Source organism: Sander vitreus, chromosome 21 (assembly GCF_031162955.1).
Source record: "Sander vitreus isolate 19-12246 chromosome 21, sanVit1, whole genome shotgun sequence".
NCBI classification, from domain to species: domain Eukaryota; kingdom Metazoa; phylum Chordata; class Actinopteri; order Perciformes; family Percidae; genus Sander; species Sander vitreus.
In genome coordinates, this window is record NC_135875.1 from 20,077,006 (window position 1) to 20,097,029 (window position 20,024).

General features: G+C 41.9%; 2 protein-coding genes and 1 pseudogene across 3 annotated transcripts; 2 read left to right on the top strand and 1 right to left on the bottom strand.

The window, feature by feature from the left end:
- Positions 1 to 1,271: 1,271 nt before the first annotated feature.
- LOC144536638 (solute carrier family 2, facilitated glucose transporter member 11 pseudogene) lies at positions 1,272 to 4,678 on the bottom strand (annotated as a pseudogene).
- Positions 4,679 to 4,978: 300 nt separating this feature from the next.
- Positions 4,979 to 15,145, top strand: LOC144535970 (RNA-binding protein with serine-rich domain 1-like). 2 transcript variants are annotated; one of them, XM_078278814.1, is made up of 7 exons: positions 4,979 to 5,033; positions 6,366 to 6,512; positions 7,278 to 7,442; positions 7,636 to 7,738; positions 9,567 to 9,720; positions 11,093 to 11,234; positions 13,638 to 15,145. In XM_078278814.1, coding segments are annotated over exons 1-7 (813 nt in total). In that variant the 5' UTR covers positions 4,979 to 5,031; the 3' UTR covers positions 13,738 to 15,145. The 2 variants fall into 2 exon arrangements, with proteins under 2 accessions (XP_078134940.1, XP_078134941.1); XM_078278815.1 differs by having other exon boundaries at positions 7,284 to 7,442.
- Positions 15,146 to 15,939: 794 nt separating this feature from the next.
- LOC144535971 (uncharacterized) lies at positions 15,940 to 19,765 on the top strand. The gene is made up of 7 exons (XM_078278816.1): positions 15,940 to 16,579; positions 16,877 to 17,033; positions 17,226 to 17,294; positions 17,722 to 17,820; positions 18,259 to 18,415; positions 19,407 to 19,485; positions 19,603 to 19,765. The coding sequence occupies exons 2-7, from the start codon at positions 16,952 to 16,954 to the stop codon at positions 19,627 to 19,629; spliced, it is 513 nt and encodes a 170-aa protein (XP_078134942.1). The 5' UTR covers positions 15,940 to 16,579; positions 16,877 to 16,951; the 3' UTR covers positions 19,630 to 19,765.
- Positions 19,766 to 20,024: the final 259 nt, after the last annotated feature.

The following is a 20,024-nucleotide window of genomic DNA, read 5'->3' on the forward strand; positions in this document are numbered from 1 at the left end:
CAAGGTTTGTCATGGCATACTTTGGAACGACAGCGTCAAACAATAACAATATTTCATTCAGTCAGTGCACAGCATCTTCGACATGCTACAGAAGTGGGTTTTTTTATACCAGAAATCCAGCAAGAAAAGTAGGATCAAGAGAGGGTGATTTGGATTATTAATAAAAAATAAATATCTTTGGAAAAAGCCTCTTGAATACAAAATAATAAATATCTGCTCCATCTTGATTCAGTCTTAAGACATTATCTAAAAAGGCCAAAAAAGGGAGCATACGGGGGCTGTGACAGATGGTCAACAGAAGGCTTTGCAAGCTCTGTGTCATCTTGGCCTGGGTGTTACATCTGTGAGTCGTTTTCATGTTCAACAGCTTCATATTTAAGCGACCGAAGAAGAGGCAAAGGACAATGACAATGGCTACATCTACTGGCTGTTTGGCAGAGCTGCATTCATAAAAATCAGTGCATGAGTACACACAAAAAAACATTCATCTCAATTTGTAGAACTAGTAAAAAACTAGGATGGGAGGCCAACTAATATAAATACAGTACAGTTGATGTAAAAATTAAAAATGCATAAATCATCAGTCCTGTGACACTAAACCTGAGTTTACAGAGGTAACATTCCCACTTGGATCACTGAACAGTGAAATGTAACAAGTATGGATCACTCGACTGGATAGGTATGTCAACAAAACGGAACAGAAGTGTTGAATTAGAGTAATCCTTTAATACATGCGATTCAAATGATTACCCACTCCACTTAAATAAAAACCCATCTATATTATTAACACCTTCGGAGAGTTTGAGTGAGTGTGAATGTGAGTTATGTGGCTACATTTGACGTATATAATCTTCCCTGTAACTGGAACCTCACAGTGACAGTGCATCAATAAAGTCTTATCCTAAATCCTAAACTGTGGCAATAACTTCCTTTCTGATTCTGGAATTAGCAGAGGTACCAAAATTTATAATGTCAATGACACTGCTTTTTGACTGACTAAGAGTGAATTAATCAGTCCCTCCAGGATTCTGCGGCCTTTTTTTTAGATTGTTGCAGCCCAAAATGCCTGAATTTGTGGCAGCTTTTGTTAAAAAAAATTCGATAAAATATGCCATGTCTTTTGTATTTTTGTTGCAATGAAGTTGCGGGAGACAGTGAAAATTGTAAAAAAAGAAAAAAAGAAATGTGATTTTTTTTTTTGGTATACTTCTTTAAAAATAAAAGGAAACTTACTCTGGGCTGAGTTTTCCCAGTAACCTTAGCAAAAAAGCTCAGGATGCTGCAAATGTTGGTATAATATGAAAATGGCTGGTGGATTAAAGACAAAAAATAATAATTTATTGAATTAATCAAATTTGAACATATGTGTCAGTGGCTTGTTGATCTTTACATTGTTAGTTAATCTCCTAACCTGGCCTAGGACACACATTCATACGGTTTGATAAAACACTTATTGGACTTATCGTTGTACTTACAATAAGGAGCGTAGCTGTCCTCAATTTAGGTCATCCTGTACGTCTCATCTCCGGTTTTTCCTGCATCCACCGTGTGTGTGCGCACGTCAGTCTCGGGAGGAACTGAAATGTTTTGCACGGTCTTTCGCTGTACGTTTTGTTGGTAAATGTGAGACGTTCGAGTCACACACCTCTGGTCTTCATATCAGAAACAAGGAAATTCATTTGGCGACGTACGTGTGTTATGTCAACCCGTTCTAACTACCGCTTCGTCAGTGGCTCTCAGAGTCACATACTGACACGAAGTCTGGTACGTGGGACTACTGGGATTGGTTGAAGTCGTGGGAAACTCCGGTTATTGGTCAAATTTGCGGAAAAGTTGCAGTGATTGGTCAAAATTGCGAGTCGCACCGAATTCACGGTGATTGGTTGAATTTGCGTGAATTTTTGCGATCGCGACATCGCGAAATCCTGGAGGGACTGATTAACTGTCAGGAGGTAATTAACAAGGAAGTCTATAAAAGAGCATCCTGTGTTCTAAACACAAGTTAACTCTCTTGCTTTGAGTGGGCGTAGTCAATTAAACACTTCTGCTTGAACAGGACATTTTAATACTTTCCAATGACTTAGCTTAAAGCTATAGTGCGTAGTTTCTGTCTCCCCCATGAGGAATTCTAAGTAATGACAACAAAACTGTTGACGCATCCACATGATACAAGCCTTCCGTGATCGTGCACAGCTGCCACCCTTCCTCCACGCAGTTGCCAAGTAGGACACGGAGGATTAAAAAAAAAAAATGATGGAGAAGAGGTCATTATCTATATCTCGATTTTCTGAGCGCAAATGTCGCCGGATGACACCAGTTTCTGAACATAGCCATACTGAGAAATACAGAGAGAGTTGTGTGGAGCTGATAGTCTTAATTAGCAACTAATTTGGCAATGGATTGAAGGTAACAGATGTTCATTAATATAATAAAGTTACGCACTAAAGCTTTAAATTATCCGTCATTACCAGGGCTGCCCCCTCTTAGTTTATTAGTCGACTAATCGGTCGTTTTGGTCAGAGTCGACTAGAATTTCTTGAGTCAATTACTTATGTTTTCATTCTATTTCATGCTGAATGACTTATTTACGAGAAACTAATTAGCACATCTCCGATTTAAAGTGGTGCTTTTGCATGATTCATTGGGGAGAAACTCCAATTTACAGATCTGTTGAATAATTAGTCAACAAAATCATATGAGTGTTAGTCGACGAAGAATTTCTTGGTCGAGGACAGCACTTGTCATTACACAGAGATCACCTTTCATAAATAAGACACTTCAGATTTCCACTACGGAGTAATCCTTTCTATATTGTAAGTGCATAAAGAAGCCACAAAGGCACTTTCATTTCCACTTGCACTGGACGTCAAATATCAGTCTCTATTCTGAGGCCAGGGTCAGGTTTAGAGCCAGGACCTTGTGTTAGGCTAGTGAAGGAGCAGGCATTACCCAGCTGGTAGTCCTCCCCAATGGGCTCCTCCACTTGCGTGCCCGACCTCTCCTTCTTCACGCCATTCTTGCTATCAAACTCTGCAGTGATCTCAGCCAGCGTCTTGCCTTTAGTCTCTGGTAAGGTGAGCCCCAAAAACACAGCGGACACCAAACAAACGGCCAAGAACGGCAGGAAGCAGAAGTCCCCCAGGCTTCTGACGAAGAAGGGGAACAGCATGCCCACCAAGAACAGGCTGATCCACATACACGAGCCAGCTACCATGTACGCTGCCGGCCGCGCCGCCTGGTCAAAGATCTCAGCGGGTAAGATCCCCGTCACCCCTGCAGGGCCCAAGCCGAAGCTGAGAATGTAGGCGAAAACACATGCCATACTGAGGTAAGCCATCTGGAGGTTTAGAGCTATAGTGAAGACCACAGTCCAGAAACACATAAGAGAGTACCCTCCCACAAGAAGGTGCCTGCGTCCCAACACGTTCAATCAGCAGATTACTCAGAATAGAGGCAGTTAGCTCAGATGCCCCCGTGCCTATGGTGATGTATTGGATTTTCTCTGGAGGGATCCCTGCGGCGAGAAAGATGTAGTAAGCGTAGAAGTAGATGGAGTCATTGCCGCAGAGCATCATGGCACTGCTGGCCGCCATGACTGTTCTGAGCTGGCAACGCAGGTCGGGGTCTTTAAACAGCGTCCAGGGCGTCTTCGCAGAAGCCGCGTTTCCAGACTCCAAGGCTGCAGATTTTTGCTGCTGCTGCTCCTGAAGCATCTCCTCCATCTCCAAGCCAGGCGCATCCCCACCCCGAAGCCTTCCGAGCGCCCGGACGCACGCTTCCCTGTCCCCCCTGTCAATGAGAAGGTATCTGGGGCTTTCGGGGAACCAGGGTAGGGTAAGGAGCTGGATCAACCCTGGCAAAGCGTTACTAGCAAGTAAGTAGGGCCAAAGAGGCTCTGTGCCCAACAGCTCAGTGAGTCCCACAATCTGACCCAAGAAGATCCCAAATGCAGTGAAAACAGCAGAGGAAAACGCCACAGCACCCCGGAGGTGTTTAGGCGCGCTTTCCCCAAAGTACATAGGCTGGACATTCATACTGATTCCCGAGTTTATCCCCACCAGGAAACGAGCAAATAGGATCATCTCGAATGATTTTGCCACTCTGCACGCTAGCACCAACACAGCACCAACAAACAGGAAAGAATTGTTCAGAAGCAGCGAGTTCTTCCTGCCAAAGCGGACGGCCAGAGGCCCTGCTAGCAGAGCTCCTAGCAAACCGCCCAGTGAGAAGGCAGACACAATCAGAGTCCACATTAAAGTCACCTGAGGGGCTTCCAAGCTGATGCCCCAGCGCTCCATGTAGGTATCATTGATGAAGCTCTGGATGTAGCTGGTAGGAGCGTTGATAATCGAGATGTTGTAGCCATACTGGAAGGTGCCTCCAATGGCAGCAGAGCAAACAGCCAAAGCAAGTGTCCTGTCACCACCTGATGGTTTGCTGGTTTCTTCTGGCTCCTCTGTGGAGTTCATCTGAAGCCAGGTTGTCCCAGAGGGGAAGAAGGCGTGTCTGTGCCCTTTCCTCTGTGTCCTACTGGCACTTAATATCCCTACACACACTACAGTTAGCTTTAGCTTAAAAGATAACTTTCGTGTTTAAATATATGGCATTTTGAGTCGTTGGTATTCTGTAGACAAGCTAACGTTTTGCTGTCCTGCGAGGGAAAACTGATTTCGCCTGTAAAAGCCGGTTTTAATTGTGTATTTCTTTCCCCTCAGTTTACCTGTCAGGCAATCTGCTTCATTGACACAGCCACAACAACCAAGCAAATTGAAACACCAAGCCAGTGGAAAAGTTCGAACGGTAAAATTGTTGCAGTGTCTAAATTCAACTATTACCATTAAACATTAAACTGAGATTACACGGTCTACATACCTAAACAAAATAGGAAAATAAAACCTGGCAGACCGAATTGAGGAAATAAAATTATGCTTTCGCATAGCTGTGCGTGTGTACAGCCAGTCTTTTGATTGGTTTACATCGAACTAAAAACATTACGTCATCTTTATACGACTGTCGCGAGTAGGTGGAAAGATGTGAGTAAACGGCAACAGTTCAGTACCACTTATCGTTGCTTACTTAAAATCTATATATTTATGTATTAAATAGCAACGCTATCGAGTCAGAGTCGTACTGCAGTATTTTGTTTTCAAACATGCGCATCTGAATATCAGCACAACGTAATAAGGCAATATTAGCTTACTAGCTAATGCTAACATGAACAAGTGTTTAAGCTAACGTTGATTACCGTTAAATCGTATTTAATCCGCTCCGAGTGGATCGCTGTAGTCAAGTAGCATTTGTATTCAGAGGAACCACTTGAAGAAAATGCACAACCGTATAGTCGAAATAAATTATGCCATAATGTATTTTTTGTGTGCGAAGTGATTACTTTTCGTTTAATATCGCCCTCATTTATGGGACAAGTCAAATTCTGAGCAGTCAGTTCTGGCTCTGAATTATCTGAAACGGCGCGTAGCACTGAGTGTGGTGCAAATTATTAATTAATTAATTATTGTTAAGTATTAACTTATTTTCAGTTTCAATGGTAACTGAAATTAATTATCCGCTTCATGTGCCAAGTGCCATATGCGATGTCTTCTGACATTATATCTATTTTTTTTAAATTAAACCTACGTTGTATGAATAAGCACAATTTATTTTGCAACCGTAATAGTGTTTAACCAATCTAAATAATGTTGACATTTTATTTATTGCTCAATGTTATAAAAGTGCAGTTATATTTGCTTTATTACTACTTAGTACGCTGATACCTACCTATGCATCTTTCAAGATTACTGAATAGTCAGTTTGGAAGTTTTGATGGAATTGTTTGCAAACACCATATACATTAGCTACCACACATCTCTTCTTGGATTTTCTGCCTGAAAGTGTCAGTTTTCTGCTAAGGGACGTAACGATTACCGGTGTAATGGTAAACCACGATAAAAATGTTGACGATAACAATTACTAGGGCTGCAACTAACGATTATTTTAATAATCGATTAATCTGTCGATTATTTTTTCGATTAATCGATGAATCGGATAAAAAAAACAAAAAAGCATTAATTTACATCAACTCAATACATACATACTTGTTGTGTAAAGGTAAGTAACCCAAAGAGCAGATAGACAAGACACACACACATGTTCACTTGAAGCTTATTCATTAAATTATTACCATCATTGTAGTAAGTGCAAGTTAAGTTCATTTGTACACCACACTTTTCAAAATACCGCGACAATACCGAAAACCGTGATCATTTTGGTCACTATAACCGTGAGGTTACATTTTCATATCGTTACATCCCTAGTGTTGTCCAATGTCTCAAATCCTGACTTTTGTTTACTTTGTTCTCCTCCCTCAGGGCGCCTTCCCCAACAAAGAGGAAGGAGGATGACAAGAGTAAACAGCGAGTTAAGGAGAAGTCAGGCGCCACAAAAGAAGGAGCTGACAAAGACCGGGGCCGAGAGAAGAAACGCACACGGCGCAGCGCGTCCAGTCGGAGCAGCAGGTCAGAGGCCGCTCTCGTAAACTAACACCAGATGCTGCCATCTTCCAGTTTGCTGGTTCCCTGTTCTATTTTTCCCAATGAATTCCTTTTTTTTTCATTGGATGAGAAGGAAATGTTAGGCAAAAGGTGGTCTAATTTCAACACTCGTTATCTGTCTGTTAATATCCAGATGCTCTGCATTAGGGCTGCACAATATATCGTCTTTTTGTTATCGTCATCGCAATATCAACTGCTACAATAAACGCATCGCAAAAGAGATTTTTTTTTGTGTTAGTTGAAAGAAAATGTCAGTAGAAAACTGCACTTGGTTTCATTTGTTTTTAATTCAACAAGCAATTTGTTGTATTTTAGCAGAATACTGAAAGCAGCAGAAACATTTTAATATCTATTTATTTATCGCGAGTAGTAACGTTAACGCATATCGCATATTTTCCTCATATCGTGCAGCCCTACTCTGTATTCCGAGACTAGATATCGTGTTAGATTTGGGATATCGTAATATTGTAATATGACAGTGTTGTCATTTCCTGGTTTTACATGCTTCGTTCCAGTAAAGTGATGCTATTTTCTGAACTTACCAGACTGTTGTAGCTGTTCTATTGTTTGCCTTTACCCACTTAGTCATTATATACACAGTACTGATGATTATTTATCAAAAATCTCATTGTGAAGATCAAGGTATTTGGTCAAAGATATCGTGGTATCTGATTTCCTCTGTATCTCCAAGCCCCAGTTCAGCCCATCCCATAATTTGCTCTCGTTAAGGTCCAGCTCCAGCAGCAGCTCCGGCTCCAGCTCGTCCAGCGGCTCCAGCTCCTCGGCCTCCAGCCACTCGGGCTCCTCCAGCCCCCGCTCCTCTTCCTCCTCCTCGTCCTCCTCACCCAGCCCCAGCCGCCAGCGCCACAACAACAGACGACGCTCACGCTCAAAGTACGCAATGAGTCACTGCGACTTGTTTATAGGAAAATGACGCAAGTCGTGTAGTATCTTTTGAATTTGTTCTTGTATAACTGAGGAACTTATGAATCTCTCACACTGCAGTCAGGGAACACTAGGAAATGTTCTGGATAAGAGCATCTCGTTATGGGCTACGATCTTAAAGGAGATGTAAATGTCACTCTAGGTCAAAATCAGCAAAGAAGGATGACCGGGACCGACGGCGTAGGAGCCCCACACCCAAACCCACCAAGGTCTACCTGGGCCGGCTGACCAGAAATGTTATCAAGGTGAATGCTTTTACTGAGCTACGGAGCCTGAGGCACGTGTCTTTGAGCCGGCTGCTCGTAGCGATGCTGCTGCTGTTTTGTGCTTCTTTACTGACTGACTGTTGTTGGGGGATCACATAAAACCGTTTGGAGTCTTTGCATGATCCGTAGAGGCATCGGGCACCAGGGCGAAAGGCAACAACAAGCCCCGAATACATTTCTAACAGGGGGTTTTTCCTGCCATTATACGGCTTAGGGGCAGCACCTTAACGTTTTTGTTTTCTTAAAGTAAAGGGGGTTAGCAGCCGAGGAGCTAGCGACAGCTTCAGCACAAGCTCACAAACTTAAGGTGGGCTGGCTTTTAGGTGGACCAGCTGTTTTCATTGACAAGTTGCTCCTCCAAGTTTTGCTTTTTGCCCTCACTGCCACCGGCAACCACTGAGCTTAATGCAAATAATTGTGCGATGATGTCACTGATATGCAAATGAGCGAATGATGTCATTTGGGCTCTAAATCCCCAGGGAAAACCCTCTCTGATATTAGGATGTAACATTATCTCCTCACACATATAACGTTGGGTACCGAAACCCGGTGCTAATATGCAGGGTTCGAATTATGATTTCATCTTTGTGGTGGTCTCTTTTCAAAAAAAAAAAAAAAAAAAAAAAAGTAGTCTGTGAGCAGCAAATTTTGAGCATTAAACATTTCATTTCCTGCATTCTGGTGAATTTGTATGCACCTATTTACCTTTTTCTGAATCAATGTATGCTGCAAATATCTTTATGTAAAGGGAAACATAGAATACAATCCAAATATAAAAACATAATGGAATATATTACAGTAAGGCTCTCAGGCATTCTGTATTGCTATTTATGCTCCTGTAGATCGCCTTTTCTAATTATATCTGAGTCAGCACACATGTAAGCCTAGCATCATTTACTCCTTCCTCCTCTTTTGCGTCTTTTGTTGAGGAAGTAACCTCCTTAAATGTGCATATGACAATTATTCACCTCAGTGATACATTCATTCATTTGAATGGATTAATAAAGTCCTGGACTGTAATATTTCAGATGTGTTTGAGCAAGATTACTGCTCATCTTCAAAACTTTGTGCACATTCAAAATATATCCCATCTGTGCTCTCTGTGAGTTTTGGAGGAGTCGTGATATTTTGAGAAAAATAAAGTGATAATAGGCTATTACAAGAATAAAGTCACTATATTTCAGAAAATAATCCACCTGCACCACAGTCTGCTGTGCATTACGTGATTGCTCTGCTGATGCGGTAGATCTCAGACCTCCTGACAGACTCAGAGCCCCGTTTGAGACTCTGGTCTCTGAATGAGGGAAGTGGCCGTACGCTGCTCTACATCGGGGGTGGGAGACCGAAACGACGCAGCATCTCGACAGCAGAGCGCGCGCCTCCATTATAAACCTGAAGCTGCACAGACTACGGACAGAAAGCGCGCTGCTCAGCTCTATTTTTACAGCGAGAGTGGACACTAAGCGACGCACAGGTCTGCTTCAGAGCTCCGTGTGTTTGGGGAAAAGTGCTTTATTTGTGATTTTAAATAATGGTGCTGATGATTTTTAGAGACCCCCACAGGTGTACGATTTTACTAATTTCATGGGAGCTCATCCTCTCCCTATGGGAGCTCAGCTCCCACTGGCTCCCACGTAATTCGAACCCTGCTAATATGGCACCGGTGCCTAAACGACCGGTATCTACCGGACCGAATAGCTCCTGTTTACCCAGCTCCTGTACCTCCCGTAAAAAGAGGCCAATGAGGATCCTGTTGTGTCTAGATGTGTCAAAAGCGTTCAAAGCGTTCTCTGCTGTGCCTTTGCAGGAACACATCCAGGAGATCTTCTCCACTTATGGCAAGATCAAGATGATTGACATGCCCATCAACCGCGTGCACCCTAACCTGTCCAAAGGCTACGCCTATGTGGAGTTTGAGACCCCCGAGGAGGCGGAGAAAGCCCTGAAACACATGGACGGAGGTAAGCGCGTGTTGAGGAACATGAACATGGAAGATTGAAAGTGAATAGATTGCATAAACGTTGTTTTAGAGCAATTGGGTAAGATGGATGGATGATTGTATAAGGCATTGCAGATGATAGGGCTGGGACGGTGATGATTTTGTCCCGATTCGATTCTTTCACAGTACATGGGGGCCGATTGGATTTGTATTGCGGTTTTCATTCGTTGCGATTCTAGACACAATGTATCATGAGACATTTCTAAAAACTAATTGTTTTTATAAGAAGAATGCACATCACAGTCAGTCAGTCTGACATGTATTTCATTTGTAAAGAAAGTACATAACACGTCATTTTGGCATTTTCTTCTTTCGCTCCGTTTTGCTGGCAACAGATGTGATGTAGTCGCCGTCGGCGGTACTGTTTAAACAGAAAATATTTAGGTGAATCAAAAAATATCTAGCGAATATTCTAGTGAAAGGAATTGATTTTTAAAAATCATTGCAAAAAAAAAAAAAAAAATCTTTTACTTGTGGCACTCTACGGTCTGTTATTAAGCTCCCCAGAGCTAAGTTAATAGATTGCATAAACATTGTGTTAGAGTAATTATGATAGATGATTGATTGTGTGTGTGGAAGAGATTAAAGGCTGGCACTTTTATTGTAATATACATCGGCAACAAAGTGGTCTCATTTTGGACAATTTCTTGAGATAGTGTGAGTAATTTTTACAACTGTAAACTGTGTTGAAAGACTGTAAGCTGTGGTGAAAGAGAGAGGTAGAGTGTCAGCAGAGAGCGGAGACTGCTTCTTTGAAAAAAAATTATATATATATATATATATAACTATTTCTATCTAACTAAATCAAATAGTGCTTATGGAAGTGTCGTGAGCTCTTCTCTCTCTGAATCCCTCAATATTTCCCACACTGTATGAGTTAGATACAGTACTCCCCTTTCCAAGGAAGTTTAATCACTTTAGATATGATTTCATATCATATGATCAGATATTTCAGTGAGGGAGGGAGAACCAGAGGCAATAATACAGTACACTGACAGTAATAATACTTTGTTAAAATTTCTGAATGTGCATTTGTTACGCACCATTCAATTAAAATGTGACCGTGAACTAAAATAAGACAACGGATTGTAGTTTCTGTATTTATTACCAAAGCATGTATCAGTAATACAGTTTAAATGGGGAAAAATTGCTTTGCAGGTCGATTTAAGGTGAGCGCCCCTACATTTACACATTTTTGTAGTTAGGGGCTACAGTGCTCCTAAAAAAAAAGTTAGTCCGGAGCCCTGTTAATGTAAATGAACGTACTCCTTTTCAATTATGTCAAAATGCCAATTCTTCAGTATTCTCAATTTCCTGGATGTTTTTTCTCCCAGGTCAGATCGACGGTCAGGAGATCACAGTCACAGCTGTGCTGTCTCCGACAGTGCGCCCTCCCCCCCGCCGGCTGTCCCCTCCCCGCAGGATGCCTCCCCCTCCACCAATGTGGCGACGCACTCCGCCTCGAATGAGGAGAAGGTAAGCAGCGCGGGATGAGCGCCGGGGGCTGGGAATGGTGCAGCAGTGCTTGGTTTGGGGAGCAATGAATGCAGAGGATCCATTGGCTGCTACTCCTGGTTGTTGGGCTGGGCTGTATCCACTTTGTAAGGTACATCGATCAGGGCTGCACAATATATTGTTTGCTTTTTATCGTTATCACGATATCAACTCGCGCAATAAACACATGGCAAAAAACAAATTTTTTGGGGGGTTAGTTGAAAGAGAGTATCATTAGAAAACTACACTTTAAAACAGTTTTTTAATGGAGCCTTTTATGTTCTTAATGTTCACTTTGTTCAATAAAATGTTGGACATTGTTTTTTACATTTTAAATTCAACAAGAAATTTGCTGTATTTTAGCAGCAAGAAAGAAAAAGGCGACAGAAAGGCAGAACTGGAAACTTTTCCTTTTACTATACTACATTTCCTAAATAAAATGTATACTTTTACTCCACTACATTTTCCCTAAGCATCTTAGTTACTCGTTACTACAAAATAAAATCAGAAGAAATTTGTTGCTGGAAAAAAGCAGGTTTGGCGAATCATTGCTCCAAAATTGCCAAGATAATGCAGGCTCCCTTCCAGTTGGTGACGTGATGCCTGTTTGTTGCAAAGGGGGGAAAAAAAAAAACATAGGCCAAAACTAAAGAGGATGAAGCATAATGACTGATGGTGTCATGGAAGCACCTGCTGCAGGCTCTGCCGCCACAGTAACAGACGATGAAGATAACGTTACACACCTTTGGCCATAAAGTTAATAATTCAAGTTTTTTTTACTCTTACTTCTAATGCTTAAGTACAGTAAATATCAGGTACTTCATTTTTTTTTTTTTTCCCAAGATTATTTTTTGGGCTTTTCCGCCAATATTTGATAGGACAGATCCAGGTGAGAGAGAGGGGGGAAGACATGCAGGAAATCGTCACATGTCGGATTCGAACCCTGGACCTCTGCGTCGAGGCATAAACCTCTCAGTATATGCGCGCCTGCTCTACCCACTGAGCCGACCCGGCCACAATATCGGGTACTTTAAGACTTTTACTCAAGTAGTATTCTAAAAGGAGACTTCAACTTCTACCAAAGTCATTTTCTGGTAAGATACTTTTAGTATTGTAAGTATTGCTTTCAAGTACTTTCTACAAGACTACTGTTTATATGGATGTAGTTTGATGTTGCGTCACACGACCCATTTCTTCCGTAAAGCCGTGCCGGTGTTTGCGTCTCTCACTCTCTCCAGGCAACCCCTCCCCCACTCGCTCACTGGTTCTCCTGCAACATGGAGGGGACACAGAGCTGTTCCGCACTGCTGACATTTGCCTACATTTTCAATTGTTATTTGCACGGCTCTATATTTTCTTAGGCCAAAGAGAATTGTAATTGTACCAGTGTTTCCGCGACGTTAACTTCAGTTCAATCAGGAGAGACTTTGTTGCAAATATGCAAAAGTGTATTTGTACATATGCATAATATGAAATGTACAGAGTCTTTGGAGATTAGACTCCAAAGTTACAAAATAATTTTAAAGGGGTAGAGAAGCCAAGGCATATCCCCCCCCCCGGATAGAGTCTAGACACTGGTGGTGGTGAAGGAGCCCGGAAGACCTGACCGAAGGAGCCGACGGGAGCAGTCTGCCAGAGGAGGACCCAGGGTGCCGTGGGTGACGATGACCGGAGGTGGGAGGGGGAGGGTTGCACGCTTTGCCTGAAATGACAACTGACAGCAGCAGAGAGACGAACAGAATTAAAGCAGGGATGCCGGGCTGTGATTGGCTCGTGAAATTCATGGCCAATTCCGGTTGGTTTAACTGAATAGTGAACGCCTCGAAACAGCTGATCAGTTTTAGGAAGCGAGAGAGAGGTGATGAAGTTTAGTAAGTCTTCCTGAAAGAATTTACGCTGAGCTTCATTTCTATGAGTAAGAGCGAGTAAGGCGGCGCCTGGACTGGGGCGAGAGATGTGACCTATGACAAGGTTATCATAGTTCATGAAAATGCAGCACAGTGACAAAACTCTGAAAAATGTCATGACGCCTATGACCTGCCGATGTGCAATTGAACCCGCGCTGGACCCGTTCATAATGAGTCAGCTGTCACTCTGGGAGTAGAGACTCCACTCTGCAGTGTAGTTGAGACACTTCCCTGATAAGCCAGAGAACTGTACAGTGAAAGGTTTTTGTATCATACACTTAAGTCCATTGCATGCTACTTAGCTCTCGTCTTTGAGCTCCATTCAGCCCAAAAAAAAACCGAGATATGATTTTTGGTCTATATCGCCCAGCCCTAGTTGGTTGCTTTGATATTCAAACTCTATAATATATTGTAAAATTGTTCTTTCCAATCTGTTTTCTCACTCCCTCTTGCTGTCTTTCGCTCTCTCTTACTGTAGGTCTCGGTCTCCACGGCGACGCTCTCCAGTACGGCGCAGGTCTCGATCCCCCGGCCGCCGCCGGCACCGGTCACGGTCTAGTTCCAACTCCTCCCGCTAGGGAAAAAGGACTCTCCTTCCCCTTCCTTCCTCCCCTCTGGATCTGCTCTGCTGCTGTGTTATGCATTGATCAGTGTGACCAAACCTTCCGGTTAATCATGAGCCATTTTAGTGACAGCATAGACGCCAAATCATAACTGTATCCCTGAGTAAATGGTTTTAGCCAGTGTGCAAATGCGCAAAAAAAACAGGTGAGTGGAAATGTACTTTCCTGTTTTACAGGCACCCAGCGTCACATATTGACTTCATGTAGCTCCTGGAATCCCCCAGGCGCGTCTGTGCTGTGTATCCGGTGGCGCCACCAGCAATCGCGCCCACTCAAAACAATGCGCATATAAAAATACGCACCTGGGCTGTCTTTTGACGGAGCCGCAGGGCGTTGCAAAGGCCGGGCAGGAAGTAGAAGCGCCAGAGCATCCGGTCAATTTTCAAAATAAACCGCCTGTGCAGACTCCCGACCGTATATCACGTAACTACACTGTTTTGACAACTAAAACACAGCCACAAATGTTTGATCCGTGTCGTTCTGAACTGGACTAAATGGAAGAAACCATTTAACTATGTAGGCTACTCACTTTTATGGTAGAAGCACAAATCTTCAGGAAAACATTACCAAAACAACAAAATCTGCGAGTTGGGCAGGCAAAACGCTCCACTGCTGTGACGCTCTCGCTGTGGTACAGTATGAGGCATGGCGGACGACCGAACATAACCGCGGCGCAGACGAGGGGGAATTCCGGGGTTGGCATCGAGCACATCATCAATTGGGATCACGCAAGTGATTCTAGTGTCTGTGTTCTCATCTTGACCAGTAAATTGACAAATTACTTTAAAAAAAAGTCCTAAAATAATCCCACAATATGGCAATCAGTGGTCTGGCAGGGGCCCAGATGTTCACTTTTTTTAGTGCTGTCCACCAGTGTAATTAATTACTATTACTGACTGGCAGATTTGAGATGGTGCTACTTCTCTTAATTTAAGTTTAAATCAGTGTACTGTTTTAAAACAATCTCCTCTGTAACCCTCCTCTTCATTTGATTCTCCAGCATCACTTCTCACAGTAAACTACAAAGGCAGCTATACAAGTGAGTCAGATTAAGTTAAACACCAGTTAACAGTATGCATCTGCTTTAATAGAAATCTGAAAATGACATAGTCATTATTACATGGTCAGTACATAAAGGTCAGAGGGTTATTGCGCGGATTACTTAGTGCATCAGGATTTTTTTTTTCTCCTCAATTTTTATTGTGTCACACTTTAAATCGTCCAGATGTTTGTGGTTTTAGTCTAACTGTGTCTTCATTTTTTTTTTTCCCCACAAATCATATTGTGTATAGATAACTAAGTGGTTGGGATTACATTCATGGCGTGACAATAAAGTTCATGATTTGAACTGTAAAAAAACAAACATGTTTGTCTTTCTGTGACTCTAATACATTACACTATTACTCAGTGTTTACTTAAACTCTTATCTTTGCAGGGAGGAGCATTGAGCATCCGGTGACAAAGACACCGGATGTCATTAGTTGTAGACTCTACAACTAATAATTTATAAGTTAGTGTAAGTCAACACGCACATCCCCGAGACTATGAAACCCAGTGTTAACGTTAGCTAAATAAAACTGTAGCGTTACATGATCAACAATAAACCTGCAACGGATTTGCAGCCAGCATTAATAATTAACATAGGGGCTGCCAGCGGGACATAAATGGTTACGTAAATTACCCCCAACGCTTATTCATACTTTAGCAAACGACAGTCGGAGTTAACCCCCCGCGGGTCCTGGCTAAAGCAAGAAGCAAGCTACCGTTACCAGAGCTAAACATGTGTGCTAGCTAAGCTATCAGGGGAAGAACATTCAACTCATCAGATGTTTCCTAAAAAAAAGAAAAAGATTGTTCACGAGTCCCGCATCTCAAGTCCGAGTCTCAAGTCAAGTCTGAAGTCACTGTGTGTGAGACTTTGACTCGAGTCCCCATCTCTGCTTTATGCTAGGCTAAGCTAACCAGCTGCTGGCTTTAGCGTCATATTTATCTCACAGATATAAGTGTTTTTTATCCAACTCAAGTGAATAAGCCTATTACCCAAAATGTAGAACAAATTATTTTAATGTTTAGGAAAATACATGATGTAGGTTCAGTTTTAAATTGAAAAAAAGCCACTCTCAATTTGTGTCTGTATCATGCTAAATTTGAGATGCTAAACAAGACCTTGAAAGGTGTTGAACACACAATCTGCCCAACTCTCACCAACATAATGTGAGGTCTTCTGACTGTGTTCTGGTTGGAAGTTGGTGTCTGAATTTGACCTATCCAACATAACCATTTTTCAATATTGGAATTTTCTGACCACATAAATTCAGACAGATAGGTTCAAAGTTAAATATTTCAGTGCTATTTGAATAGTGGTATTTGTTTCAACATGAGGGAATTAGTGTCGGTTAAAAGTGCACAAATTAAAACCGTAATAGTCACATGTCACTTTTAGGCATTTTTCCTAAGAATTTCTATTAGGCGCCCTCACTGACCACACCCTAAAAGGCGAGAACAGTGATGAAATCATTGTGTAACCTCCCCAAACAGACAGCTGTGTTCCTCTTTATCTGGAATAAAGAGGCGTATTAAAATCATTTATATCGAGCACTTTTCCTCTGGCAAGTCAGAGCTTCACTGTTTACTTCGCTGACAAGTGTTGGATTATTGGCTCTCCAGAATAGCATTCTTAATTATTTTCTATAATCAGATTTCTACTGTACGGAGACGATCATTTTGGGACCCAGGATGCCTTTCTGCTTTCACTATGGACTGTCTCTCATGTGTTTAACCATACTGTTTACACAAGGTGAGTGTGGTCTGTCTCTCATGTCTGTACGGTGAAGCTAGCTGTCAGCTTAGCCTATAGCATAAAAACAGAATAAAACTAGCCTGGCTAGCTCTCTAATTAACATGTTATATTTATGTAGTATCCTAACTGCTATTCTTTGTCTTCTATTTGGATTTCTTGATACATACTGAAAATGTAATACTTTTTTTGGGAGGGGTGGGGGATAAAAATAGCAACAAAGTAAAGTAAAAAACAATCAGCCTGAAAGAGTTTTTCCCTCACACTGATAATATGACTGTGTTGTGTGCGTTGTAGTGTGTCCTTAGTGTTACCGGACTAATAAGGACAGTGTCAAGAATGCAGGAGGACCTAACTGTATGAAAGCCAACAATGCCACCATTAATGAACCTGTCAACGACTGCTTTGTACATTATGAACACACGTTTCCTCATTGTCCAGTGCATGCATACATGTAAGTAAAAGTACACTCACACAAGCTTCATTTTGTGTCTGTGTTTGTGCCTCCTACAGCTGATCCCGAGCTGACAAACGAGGACAAAAAATGGACAGATTAAGTGGCAATGAAAATAATTGTTAGTTGCAGCCCTAATCAATGTCACCTTTGTGTGTGTTTGGTCTCTTACCTGTCTTTTCACCCCTAAAGCCTTTGCACTAACAATGGTGACTGGTGTGTGGACCCAAGAGCCTGGTGGCTCCAACAAAGACTCAACAGGTTAGAGGCGGTAAGTCAGATTTCACAGCTTGTTTGTAAAAATTATTCATTATTCAACGCAAATGCGTTGGGGAACAGGGAGGAACATATTGGTCGGACAAAAAAGAAATTCTGCATACTGCAAGTGTAACTTGAGTTTTAAGTCTTCAGTAACAAACAAGCATTTTTACTAGGATTTTTTATTAGGCACCATTACCCAAAACACCCTAAAGGGAGCAAACACTGACTGTTCATTATGTAAAATCCCTAAACAGACAGCTGTCTTACTCTTTTCTGGACTCTGGGGGTGTACGTGTCCCCGCACATTGGCCTCATTTATATCGAGCACTTTTCCTCTGGCAAGTCAGAGCTTCACTGTTTACTTCACTGACAAGTGTTGAATTATTGGCTCTCCAGAATAAAGTTGTTAATTAATCACTATAATCAGATTTCTACTGTACGGAGACGATCATATTGGGACCCAGGATGCCTTTCTGCTTTCACTATGGACTGTCTCTCATGTGTTTAACCATACTGTTTACACAAGGTGAGTGTGGTCTGTCTCTCATGTCTGTACGGTGAAGCTAGCTGTCAGCTTAGCCTATAGCATAATAATAGAATAAAATCTAGCCTGGCTAAAACATTTTTTGTTGGCATTTAGGACTTTAGGGGAGAGAGAGGGTGAATGACATGCAGGAAAGTGCAGCAGGTCAGAAATCAAACCTGCAGCCTCAGCGTCGAGGACTGAGCCTCTATATATGGGCACACGCTCCACCACTAAGCCGCCCAGGCACCCGTGGCTAGCTCACTAACTAACATGTTTTATCTATGTAATATCTGCTATTTGTGCCCTGTATTTGTATTTCCTTGTACATTCTGAAAACTGCCTACTTCGGGAGGGGGGAGGGTATAAAACTAGCAACATACAATTTTGTTTGCTCTTAAAACATATTCAGCCTTTGATTCTGTTTTGTGTGCATTGTAGTGTGTCCTCAGTATGACTTGCCTAGGTCCAGGAGTCCATCAGGACCTATCCCCAGCTGCTGTATGAAAGCCAACAATGCCACCATTAAGGAACCTGTCAACGCCTGCTATGTACATGAGGAACACACGTTTCCTCTTTGTAAAATACATGCATACATGTAGGTAAAAGTACACTCGCACAAGCTTCATTTTGTGTCTGTGTTTGTGTTGAGTCAGGTAGTTCCTCCTACAGCTGATCCCGAGCTGACAAACAAGAGTGATGTGAACAAGAGAGAGAGGCCAGCAGAAACCTTGGCACAACAGCAATAGTTCGACATTTTGGGAAATACACGTATTTGCTTTCTTGCCGCGAGTTACATGAGAAGATCAATACAAGAGCTGCAACGATTAATCGATTAGTTGTCAACTATTAAATTAATCGCCAACAATTTTGATCGGTTTGAGTCCTTTTTTATGAATAAACATCAAATTCTCTGATTCCAGCTTCTTAAATGTGAATATATTCTAGTTCTTTCACTCCTCTGGGACAGTAAACTGAATATCTTTGAGTTGTGGACAAAACAAGACATTTGAAGACTTTATCTTGGGCTTTATGAAACACTGAACAACATGTTTACCATGTTCTGACATTGTATAGACCAAACGGTTACTGATTGGACTTTTTTTAGGAAACATCTGATGAACTGAATGTTCTTGCCCTCCCTGCGTAACCTATAACCTCTACGTAATAGGTAACGTATCTGCTTCACAGCCACAAGTGAGAGAGGACAACAAACATGTCGACCACACCGGCGGCTTTAAAAACTTCAGACAAAAAGGCCCAAACAAAAGAAGCGCTGAAGCCAAACGGAGTGACATGACACTGTCATGAACATTATAAACAAGTCGTTTATGACATAACGCTTCTGTCAGTAAGTGTCATTCGGTTAGTCATGACAAGTTAGGGTTAGGGTTCATGTGTCATGACTGTGTCGTGTTCATGACAGTGTCATGTCACTCTTATGTAGATACTTTCAAGTAAAGTGTTACCGACCAAACAACTACTCAATTGAGAAAATAATCGGCAATGAAAATAATTGTTAGTTGCAGCCCTAATCAATGTCACCTTTGTGTGTGTTTGGTCTCTTACCTGTCTTTTCACCCCTAAAGCCTTAGCACTAACAATGGTGACCGGTGTGTGGACCCAAGAGCCTGGTGGCTCCAACAAAGACTCAAGAGGTTAGAGCGGGTAAGTAAGATTTCACAGCTTGTTTGTATTGATTATTCATGTTTTTATTTTCTTTATTATGATGCCCTATAATATGGGACTTCTAACTTAACTTTTTTTTTTTTTTTTTTACCCCAGAGAGGAATATATTGCCAAATCCTCTGAACAGTCTTTGGCAGCCACAAGGAAGATCAAGCATCATGAGCTCCTATGCAGAAATCTACAACGTTATTTTCTTTCTTTTCTTCTTTTTTTTAAACAATTAAAACCGAATGATCAAGTCGCTCTGTTACTAAATACATGTGCAGTTGTTAACATTGTCTTTGTAGGAATCTGTATTGTCTTCGTAACCAGGTATCTTATTGGCTTTTTACATGTGTACATGACAAAGACTTAAGACTGGGAAAATGTCTATGTGCCATGACCCAACCCATCTTGAATTTCACACGGAACATTTCAAACACATGCAACCTGGAATTTGCAGGTGAGGCGTATATTGCTTAGTCTGTAGCCCTTACAACTGCCAATCCAGATGTTTTGACTATCTTTCTCTGCAGCTG